The sequence below is a fragment of the Oncorhynchus mykiss genome, chromosome 15 (assembly GCF_013265735.2).
Source record: "Oncorhynchus mykiss isolate Arlee chromosome 15, USDA_OmykA_1.1, whole genome shotgun sequence".
In the NCBI taxonomy this organism is placed as follows: Eukaryota; Metazoa; Chordata; class Actinopteri; order Salmoniformes; family Salmonidae; genus Oncorhynchus; species Oncorhynchus mykiss.
In genome coordinates, this window is record NC_048579.1 from 67,169,466 (window position 1) to 67,181,558 (window position 12,093).

General features: G+C 43.0%; 1 protein-coding gene across 4 annotated transcripts in view; it reads right to left on the reverse strand.

Annotated features, from left to right (window-relative positions):
• LOC110501001 (IQ motif and SEC7 domain-containing protein 3-like) overlaps window positions 1-12,093 on the reverse strand; it is a 195,293-nt gene that overhangs the window by 14,042 nt on the left and 169,158 nt on the right. For all 4 annotated transcript variants that reach the window (XM_036945037.1, XM_036945041.1, XM_036945038.1 and 1 more), the window contains one exon: window positions 11,137-11,295. In XM_036945037.1, the coding sequence (XP_036800932.1) occupies window positions 11,137-11,295 (159 nt within the window). The remainder of the gene's footprint in view (window positions 1-11,136; window positions 11,296-12,093) is intronic.

Genomic DNA, 12,093 nt, shown 5'->3' on the forward strand with positions numbered 1-12,093 from the left:
CCCTCAGAACAGCCTCAATTCATCAGGGCATGGACTCTACAAGGTGTGGAAAGCATTCCACAGGGATGCTGGCCCATGTTGACTCCAATGCTTCCCACAGTTGTGTCAAGTTGGCTGGATGTCCTTTGGGTGCTGGATCGTCCTTGATACACACGGGAAACTGTTGAGCGTGAAAAACCCAGCAGCGTTGCAGACAGTGAAGGCTGCTGAGGAGAGGACGGCTCATAACAGAGACTGTAACGGCGCGAATGGAATGGCATCAAACACCTGGGAACCATGGAAACCATGTGTTTGATGTATTTGATATCATTCCACTCCAGTCATTACCATGAGCCTGCTCTCCCATATTAAGGTGCCACCAACCTCCTGTGGTTGCAGTTCATGACACACACCGGTGTTCCTGGTACCTACTACCATACCCCGTTCAAGGGCACAAATACACAATTCATGTCTCAGTTGCCTCAAAGCTTAAAAATCCTCCTTTAACTTGTCTCCCTCTTCATCTACACTGATTGAAGTGGATTTAACAGGTGACATCAATAAGGGATCATATCTTCAACCTGTCTCCTCCCCTTCATCTACACTGATTGAAGTGGATTTAACAGGTGACATCAATAAGGGATCATATCTTCAACCTGTCTCCCCCTTCATCTACACTGATTGAAGTGGATTTAACAGGTGACATCAATAAGGGATCATATCTTCAACCTGTCTCCCCCTTCATCTACACTGATTGAAGTGGATTTAACAGGTGACATCAATAAGGGATCATATCTTCAACCTGTCTCCCCCTTCATCTACACTGATTGAAGTGGATTTAACAGGTGACATCAATAAGGGATCATATCTTCAACCTGTCTCCCCCTTCATCTACACTGATTGAAGTGGATTTAACAGGTGACATCAATAAGGGATCATATCTTCAACCTGTCTCCCCCTTCATCTACACTGATTGAAGTGGATTTAACAGGTGACATCAATAAGGGATCATATCTTCAACCTGTCTCCCCCTTCATCTACACTGATTGAAGTGGATTTAACAGGTGACATCAATAAGGGATCATATCTTTAACCTGTCTCCTCCCCTTAATCTACACTGATTGAAGTGGATTTAACAGGTGACATCAATAAGGGATCATATCTTCAACCTGTCTCCCCCTTCATCTACACTGATTGAAGTGGATTTAACAGGTGACATCAATAAGGGATCATAGCTTTAACCTGTCTCCTCCCCTTCATCTACACTGATTGAAGTGGATTTAACAGGTGACATCAATAAGGGATCATATCTTCAACCTGTCTCCTCCCCTTCATCTACACTGATTGTAGTGGATTTAACAGGTGACATCAATAAGGGATCATATCTTTAACCTGTCTCCCCCTTCATCTACACTGATTGAAGTGGATTTAACAGGTGACATCAATAAGGGATCATATCTTTAACCTGTCTCCCCCTTCATCTACACTGATTGTAGTGGATTTAACAGGTGACATCAATAAGGGATCATATCTTTAACCTGTCTCCTCCCCTTCATCTACACTGATTGAAGTGGATTTAACAGGTGACATCAATAAGGGACCATATCTTCAACCTGTCTCCCCCTTCATCTACACTGATTGTAGTGGATTTAACAGGTGACATCAATAAGGGATCATATCTTCAACCTGTCTCCCCCTTCATCTACACTGATTGTAGTGGATTTAACAGGGGACATCAATAAGGGATCATATCTTCAACCTGTCTCCTCCCCTTCATCTACACTGATTGAAGTGGATTTAACAGGTGACATCAATAAGGGATCATATCTTCAACCTGTCTCCCCCTTCATCTACACTGATTGAAGTGGATTTAACAGGTGACATAAATAAGGGATCATATCTTTAACCTGTCTCCTCCCCTTCATCTACACTGATTGAAGTGGATTTAACAGGTGACATCAATAAGGGATCATATCTTCAACCTGTCTCCTCCCCTTCATCTACACTGATTGTAGTGGATTTAACAGGTGACATCAATAAGGGATCATATCTTTAACCTGTCTCCCCCTTCATCTACACTGATTGAAGTGGATTTAACAGGTGACATCAATAAGGGATCATATCTTTAACCTGTCTCCCCCTTCATCTACACTGATTGTAGTGGATTTAACAGGTGACATCAATAAGGGATCATATCTTTAACCTGTCTCCTCCCCTTCATCTACACTGATTGAAGTGGATTTAACAGGTGACATCAATAAGGGATCATATCTTCAACCTGTCTCCCCCTTCATCTACACTGATTGTAGTGGATTTAACAGGTGACATCAATAAGGGATCATATCTTCAACCTGTCTCCCCCTTCATCTACACTGATTGTAGTGGATTTAACAGGGGACATCAATAAGGGATCATATCTTCAACCTGTCTCCTCCCCTTCATCTACACTGATTGAAGTGGATTTAACAGGTGACATCAATAAGGGATCATATCTTCAACCTGTCTCCCCCTTCATCTACACTGATTGAAGTGGATTTAACAGGTGACATAAATAAGGGATCATATCTTTAACCTGTCTCCTCCCCTTCATCTACACTGATTGAAGTGGATTTAACAGGGGACATCAATAAGGGATCATATCTTCAACCTGTCTCCCCCTTCATCTACACTGATTGAAGTGGATTTAACACGGGACATCAATAAGGGATCATATCTTCAACCTGTCTCCCCCTTCATCTACACTGATTGAAGTGGATTTAACAGGTGACATCAATAAGGGATCATATCTTCAACCTGTCTCCTCCCCTTCATCTACACTGATTGAAGTAGATTTAACAGGTGACATCAATAAGGGATCATATCTTTAACCTGTCTCCCCCTTCATCTACACTGATTGTAGTGGATTTAACAGGTGACATCAATAAGGGATCATATCTTCAACCTGTCTCCCCCTTCATCTACACTGATTGAAGTGGATTTAACAGGTGACATCAATAAGGGATCACATCTTCAACCTGTCTCCTCCCCTTCATCTACACTGATTGAAGTGGATTTAACAGGTGACATCAATAAGGGATCATATCTTTAACCTGTCTCCTCCCCTTCATCTACACTGATTGAAGTGGATTTAACAGGTGACATCAATAAGGGATCATATCTTCAACCTGTCTCCCCCTTCATCTACACTGATTGAAGTGGATTTAACAGGTGACATCAATAAGGGATCATATCTTCAACCTGTCTCCCCCTTCATCTACACTGATTGAAGTGGATTTAACAGGTGACATCAATAAGGGATCATATCTTCAACCTGTCTCCTCCCCTTCATCTACACTGATTGAAGTGGATTTAACAGGTGACATCAATAAGGGATCATATCTTTAACCTGTCTCCCCCTTCATCTACACTGATTGTAGTGGATTTAACAGGTGACATCAATAAGGGATCATATCTTCAACCTGTCTCCCCCTTCATCTACACTGATTGAAGTGGATTTAACAGGTGACATCAATAAGGGATCACATCTTCAACCTGTCTCCTCCCCTTCATCTACACTGATTGAAGTGGATTTAACAGGTGACATCAATAAGGGATCATATCTTTAACCTGTCTCCTCCCCTTCATCTACACTGATTGAAGTGGATTTAACAGGTGACATCAATAAGGGATCATATCTTCAACCTGTCTCCCCCTTCATCTACACTGATTGAAGTGGATTTAACAGGTGACATCAATAAGGGATCATATCTTCAACCTGTCTCCCCCTTCATCTACACTGATTGAAGTGGATTTAACAGGTGACATCAATAAGGGATCACATCTTCAACCTGTCTCCTCCCCTTCATCTACACTGATTGAAGTGGATTTAACAGGTGACATCAATAAGGGATCATATCTTTAACCTGTCTCCTCCCCTTCATCTACACTGATTGAAGTGGATTTAACAGGTGACATCAATAAGGGATCATATCTTCAACCTGTCTCCCCCTTCATCTACACTGATTGAAGTGGATTTAACAGGTGACATCAATAAGGGATCATATCTTTAACCTGTCTCCTCCCCTTCATCTACACTGATTGAAGTGGATTTAACAGGTGACATCAATAAGGGATCATATCTTCAACCTGTCTCCCCCTTCATCTACACTGATTGAAGTGGATTTAACAGGGGACATCAATAAGGGATCATATCTTTAACCTGTCTCCTCCCCTTCATCTACACTGATTGAAGTGGATTTAACAGGTGACATCAATAAGGGATCATATCTTCAACCTGTCTCCCCCTTCATCTACACTGATTGAAGTGGATTTAACAGGGGACATCAATAAGGGATCACAGCTTTTTGCCTTTTCATTTTATACACCAGTGGTGCAACTAGTGCTTTCTTTCCACACTGAACCAAAACAGGGGCGGCTGTGAAGCAAAACTCTCAAACCAAAAACATGAATCTTGTGGAGACAGGGGTGCAAAATGCAATCTGTTCATTATTATATCAGGTGCCTGTGTGTATGTACAGTGCCTTGCTAAAGTATTCGGCCCCCTTGAACTTTGCGACCTTTTGCCACATTTCAGGCTTCAAACATAAAGATATAAAACTGTATTTTTTTGTGAAGAATCAACAACAAGTGGGACACAATCATGAAGTGGAACGACATTTATTGGATATTTCAAACTTTTTTAACAAATCAAAAACTGAAAAATTGGGCGTGCAAAATTATTCAGCCCCCTTAAGTTAATACTTTGTAGCGCCACCTTTTGCTGCGATTACAGCTGTAAGTCGCTTGGGGTATGTCTCTATCAGTTTTGCACATCGAGAGACTGACATTTTTTCCCATTCCTCCTTGCAAAACAGTGAGGTTGGATGGAGAGCATTTGTGAACAGCAGTTTTCAATTCTTTCCACAGATTCTCGATTGGATTCAGGTCTGGACTTTGACTTGGCCATTCTAACACCTGGATATGTTTATTTTTGAACCATTCCATTGTAGATTTTGCTTTATGTTTTGGATCATTGTCTTGTTGGAAGACAAATCTCCATCCCAGTCTCAGGTCTTTTGCAGACTCCATCAGGTTTTCTTCCAGAATGGTCCTGTATTTGGCTCCATCCATCTTCCCATCAATTTTAACCATCTTCCCTGTCCCTGCTGAAGAAAAGCAGGCCCAAACCATGATGCTGCCACCACCATGTTTGACAGTGGGGATGGTGTGTTCAGGGTGTTGCTTTTACGCCAAACATAACGTTTTGCATTGTTGCCAAAAAGTTCAATTTTGGTTTCATCTGACCAGAGCACCTTCTTCCACATGTTTGGTGTGTCTCCCAGGTGGCTTGTGGCAAACTTTAAACGACACTTTTTATGGATATCTTTAAGAAATGCCTTTCTTCTTGCCACTCTTCCATAAAGGCCAGATTTGTGACTGACTGATTGTTGTCCTATGGACAGAGTCTCCCACCTCAGCTGTAGATCTCTGCAGTTCATCCAGAGTGATCATGGGCCTCTTGGCTCCATCTCTGATCAGTCTTCTCCTTGTATGAGCTGAAAGTTTAGAGGGACGGCCAGGTCTTGGTAGATTTGCAGTGGTCTGATACTCCTCCCATTTCAATATTATCGCTTGCACAGTGCTCCTTGGGATGTTTAAAGCTTGGGAAATCTTTTTGTATCCAAATCCGGCTTTAAACTTCTTCACAACAGTATCTCGGACCTGCCTGGTGTGTTCCTTGTTCTTCATGATGCTCTCTACGCTTTTAACGGACCTCTGAGACTATCACAGTGCAGGTGCATTTATACGGAGACTTGATTACACACAGGTGGATTGTATTTATCATCATTAGTCATTTAGGTCAACATTGGATCATTCAGAGATCCTCACCGAACTTCTGGAGAGAGTTTGCTGCACTGAAAGTAAAGGGGCTGAATAATTTTGCACGCCCAATTTTTCAGTTTTTGATTTGTTAAAAAAGTTTGAAATATCCAATAAATGTTGTTCCACTTCATGATTGTGTCCCACTTGTTGTTGATTCTTCACAAAAAAATACAGTTTTATATCTTTATGTTTGAAGCCTGAAATGTGGCAAAAGGTCGCAAAGTTCAAGGGGGCCGAATACTTTCGCAAGGCACTGTATGTGTGTGCACGTTAGTGTGTATGCGCACATGTGCATGCATCCTGTGCTAGTGTGTATGCGCACATGTGCATGCATCCTGTGCTAGTGTGTATGCGCATATGTGCATGCATCCTGTGCTAGTGTGTATGCGCACATGTGCATGCATCCTGTGCTAGTGTGTACGCATGTGTGACTTCCCTAAAGCAAACAGACAAACTAGCAAACACACACACACAAGCACTAGCACACACACACACACACACACAAACACCACTCTCCTCCACATCTCTTCTCCCTGGCTGCTTTCAGGAGAGCTGCCCTCTCCTTTGTTCTTGTTTTGTCCAGAGTGTTTGGCTGCTCTGTAGCAGAGAACACTAACAAAAGGTCAGTGGCCAGGGTCTCTGTCAGGAATCAGACTGGGAGACAAACACATACATGCCAACCCTGTCCAACTTTTTAGAGTACCAGACGCACTCCGCAATTTGGAGATTCAACTGGCGGGCATAGCACATGCCGAAATGGGGTCCCCCCACGCTCGTGCACGCGCTGTTTGTGAGTCTGATTGCAATTATAGAATTGTGCCAAATCAAGTCCATAAAAGATTGGAATACTTTCTTTCCTGACAGCATCCCATGTACACACATGGTAAACGTCACGAACAAGATGGAGATAGAAAGAACACACAAAGGGCCTTTATTCTTGGACTTTTTAAAATGTTATTAAACAAATAATAACACGTTATTTGTTTAGATACAAAATGTACAAACGTCTTATCTGTTTAAAAAAGCTGCTCTGTCTGTTTCTTTCAGTCTCCTCACTCTCATCGTCTGACATTGCTTTACTGACTGGCTGCAACAACAATGATTTACTAAATTAGCTGCTATTTTGTTTGGGACCTATGCTTACTTGTTTTTCATGAGCACAGTGCTTAGACAAACATAATGGATCACACCTGGTTCAGTTCACTCCTCTGAAAAGGTGTTTACAAATTAGAAATAAAAGTACAGAACATATGAAATAAATATATGTTTTGTGGAATTAGCACAGATGGTCAGTATGTTTATTCCATTTCCTGTGGAGATAATTATCTATAATGTTTTTCTTAGCACATGACCCCAAGTTTAGTCTCTATAGTAGAGGAACGCTTGTCACCTCTCAAACAGGGCCCGCTCACAAGTATTGGCTTTTTAGACACGGTTCCTAATCAACTCTAAAAGCAAAATCATTTTGAAAACATAAAAACTAAAACAAATGATCGCATCGACACAGAGCGCAAATTGGCTACACAAAGCGTAACTAGGCAACCGCCAAGAGAATCTGACCGCTGTTCGCTAGAAGAGTCCGCTGTTTCAGCCGATGTAAAGGTGCCTATGGTATTTCTTTGCAGCGCATACATCATTTCAGATTTTGGAAATTGATAAAATCTCAAATCTAGTGCAAAAGCATTTTAGAAGCACGGCCTCTATAGCTGATACCAGACACTCATTCTTCATCGCGCAGTCTTCTAAAATCCCAACTCCATTTAATGCCAAGATGGTTATATTTCTTTTTGATTATACTTTTGTGATGCTTTTTGTGACGTGGATCATAGTTACAGTCTATCAGGTTGCGTCATTATCGTAATGTTACGTGGAAAAAAACAACTAAAAACAACTAATAATAAAATATCACACTCGCACAAATGAGACCAGTTATTTTTCGTATTTGCATTTAATTTATTTCACTAGCAAATGCGAGTGAACTGCTGGCACTTTAGAGACCACTGAATGTCCATCTTCTTAGCTTGAAACAATTAGTGTTTACCTTTCCACAGCACACAGAGTCGAAAATAGATTTGTCAATGTGTTCACGTACAGCTGACAGTTGGCAAACTCAGCATCAAAACAAACAGGAGGAGGGGCAGACACCGGGTAGCTACGTCGAATAATGATGTATTCATCTCCATGTCCGTTGACACAAACTCCGTACATGTCTGTGTGTTGCAGCTCGAGAATCGGGATGTTAGATTTACTCAGTATAATTATTTTTTATTAAAATGTAAAACAAATAAAACATAAAAAATAAGCCCCTATTCATTTCTGCGTACTTTTAACTCGGATCTCGTACCTGCGTACATGGACAGAGAATTGCGTAGTTGGTACGCAAAATGCGTGCATGTTGGTAGGTCTGCAAACAACAAGGTGCCTGCCTGGCTAGAACCAGCACCTCCCCTGGACATAGGCTCAATTCAAAATAGTCTCCTAGTCCGCACCCCAAGGCAGATCTGAAAGTATAAGATGTTTGAATGATAGAGGAAGGGCTCTCTGATAGGGGTATCCAATATTACGAAACTTCCCCTTAGCCTATCTAATCGTTTCAGATCTTGAAAAGTGCCTAGGGGTAGGGGTTGATTTGTGAATCAGTAGCCTGTTTAAAAAGTCTGTGTGCCCTGTATGGCTGTTTTTCTCTCTTTAGTATTGGTCAGTAAGCCCCAACAGCACGGTTTCTTCCTGATCGCTCCTCTCTTTTGGACCCCAGGCCTCTAGCTTCTCCTTGTTAATGTGTTCAACCTTTAAATCTGTGCTGCAGCGGGGACTTGTTTCTCTGTACTTATCCTTTCACAGAGTATCAAAGCACTGTCAGACAGGCAAGGCAGGGAAACCTCCAGGGTTAATCCCAGGGTAAGGCTGATAAGAAATCAACGCTGCCCAGGGAGATGCTGATGATACGACAACACACATACTGTACATGCATGCATGAGCGCGCACGCGCTCGCACACACACATGCACAGGTAGCAGACTGTATTGCCACCCTGATTTGCTATATCTTTAACCAAAGCCTAAAGGAGTGTGTGTTTCCACAGGCGTGGGAGGAAGCTAAAGTAATTCCACTGCCTAAAAATAGTAAAGCACCCTTTGGTGGCTCTAACAGGAAAGAATTAGCAAAGCTGCAGCTGGCTCAAAACAGAGCAGCATGCCTTGCACATCCAGAACTAACATCAACAATATGCATGCTAGTATTTCCTGGTTGAGGGTTTACAAGAGATTACTGTTTCTCTTGTTTCTATGAGAAATATTACTGTGGTGGAAATTCCAGATTGTCTGCATAATCAAATAACATTTAGCTCAGACACACATACATACCCCACAAGACATGTCACCAGGGGTCTCTTCACAGTCCCCAAGACATTCCACCAGGGGTCTCTTCACAGTCTCCAAGACATGCCACCAGGGGTCTCTTCACAGTCCCCAAGACATGCCACCAGGGGTCTCTTCACAGTCCCCAAGACATTCCACCAGGGGTCTCTTCACAGTCTCCAAGACATGCCACCAGGGGTCTCTTCACAGTCCCCGAGACATGCCACCAGGGGTCTCTTCACAGTCCCCGAGACATGCCACCAGGGGTCTCTTCACAGTCCCCAAGACATTCCACCAGGGGTCTCTTCACAGTCTCCAAGACATGCCACCAGGGGTCTCTTCACAGTCCCCGAGACATGCCACCAGGGGTCTCTTCACAGTCCCCGAGACATGCCACCAGGGGTCTCTTCACAGTCCCCGAGACATTCCACCAGGGGTCTCTTCACAGTCCCCGAGACATGCCACCAGGGGTCTCTTCACAGTCTCCAAGACATGCCACCAGGGGTCTCTTCACAGTCCCCGAGACATGCCACCAGGGGTCTCTTCACAGTCCCTGAGACATGCCACCAGGGGTCTCTTCACAGTCCCCAAGACATGTCACCGGGTGTCTCTTCAGAGCCCACAAGACATTCCACCAGCGCTCTTTTCACAGTCCCGAAGACATGTCACCAGGGGTCTCTTCACAGTCCCCAAGTCCAAAACAAATTCACGGCAACATACAGTATTATACAGAGCCATGATCACATGGAACTATCTTCCATATCCATTTACTCAGCAAACAGCAAAATAACCCTTAAACAACATCTCATGGAACAGAGGGGACTGTGAGGGGACACACACACACAGAGACCATTTTAGTTGTGTTGCTTGTATATGGTTGTATTTTAAATGTGTGTGACTTTCCTTGTCTATCAGTGAATCAGTGTCATGTTTATAGTGTTTTTGTAGAACCCAGGAAGAGTAGCTGCTGCTTCTGCTAAAGATAATGGGGATCCTTATAACCAAATAATAAACAATTAAACACAAACATGCACACACACTCAGGCAGACATGCACACACACTCAGGCAGACATGCACACACACTCAGGCAGACATGCACACACACTCAGGCAGACATGCACACACACTCAGGCAGACATGCACACACACTCAGGCAGACATGCACACACACTCAGGCAGACATGCACACACACTCAGGCAAACACATACACACAGACACACACGCGGCAGGGTAGCCTAGTGGTTAGAGCGTTGGACTAGTAACCGGAAGGTTGCGAGTTCAAACCCCCGAGCTGACAAGGTACAAATCTGTCATTCTGCCCACTGTTCCCAGGCTGTCATTGAAAATAAGAATTTGTTCTTAACTGACTTGCCTGGTTAAATAAAGGTAAAAAAAAAAAAAAACTGTCCCCTAGGCAGAATAGAAACACAACCGTTCCCTGACTCTTGTTTTTCAGAAACGCATCAGAACAGAGTGTATGATCTCAGTATTGGGAGCATAAATAATTGTATCTTTGGTGTAGTCATTGATGTTAGAGATACAATCATGTAATTTGTATGGGTGCTAGGAGGAATATGAGCATGAACACAGTTTGGTTATGTAATGACATCAACGTATACAAAGACATGCTCACACAGACACATGCATGTAGACACAGACACATGCACACATAGACAGACAGATAGACTGTTGACATCTTCCTCTCCCCATTGTTAGCACTTATGTAAATAATCCTGCGGCACCCTGATTCCATTTTAGTTTTCTCCTTTTTGAGAAAAAAAGAGAATCTCTGTGCGGATGGAGGGATGGATGATTCATACATTATTTTGCATGAGCTGTTTCTTTTTCCCCCTTTCCCTCTTCACCTGAGTTTGGAGCAACGGAGCACACACACACATACACACACACACACACACACACCTCATCCACAGTACTCACATTCAATGCGTATCTGTTCCATCTCTGACACCTCAGCAATGGACTCCTTCAGATCTTCTAGAAACTTGAGCAGCTCCTCGGCGCTCTGAGCACAGAAGTTGAGCACCTGCTTCTTGTCTGAGCCGAAGGGTGAGATGATGGTGATGCCATGGGGGTAGTCTGAGGAGGAGGAGAGATGAGAAGGAGATCACTTTTTTTTTACATAATAGTGTTGGCTAATAAGAAGGATGAAAGGATATCGCCAAATGTCTTCCTCATATCGATATCCAATGATATTGGTGCCCACCACTAATAGTTACATATTGCAATAGACCCAGATTGGCTAAAGGCATTTGTACCAAAACGTTGGTCAAATAGATCCATGAACTAGTTTGTGGAGCATTCAGGGATGTAACTGTACTGGAGTTTCTTTTCACAATAACAAGTATTATGGTTTCAATCACTAAACAGAGATGAGTTCCCCCAAAGCAAAATAAAGGCTTGATCCATCACAGCCAGGTAACTAAAGAATGAACAATTTTCTCACATCTTCAACTGACACAGTAGCAACAAAAAATATCAGAATGCTTTTTTCTCCTTCCCCAACGAAGGGAATGAGGCAAAAGAGCCAATAAATTCATTGGGGAAATGAGATTAGTCGCTACTGTTTTCTGTTTTCATTTCTCACTATCCGTGCTCCGGCGCGCCTCGCTCTCCCCTTCGCTCTTTTAAATGGCACTTTGACGATGGAGGCACTGCATCTTTCATGCCCGAGGCGTGAAGAAAAGAATATCCCTGTATGATAGATTTCATATGAAAATATCACCTGCCTGGCTGAATGCAGAGTGGTGGGAGGATCAGGAGGAGAAACTAGATAGGGGGCCACATCCAAACTCCCCTTTTTCCAATAACCCCACGCGACCGGGTCTGATTCCATTATCAAAACACACATTTCTTCTCCCTGCCAAATCCCCGTGA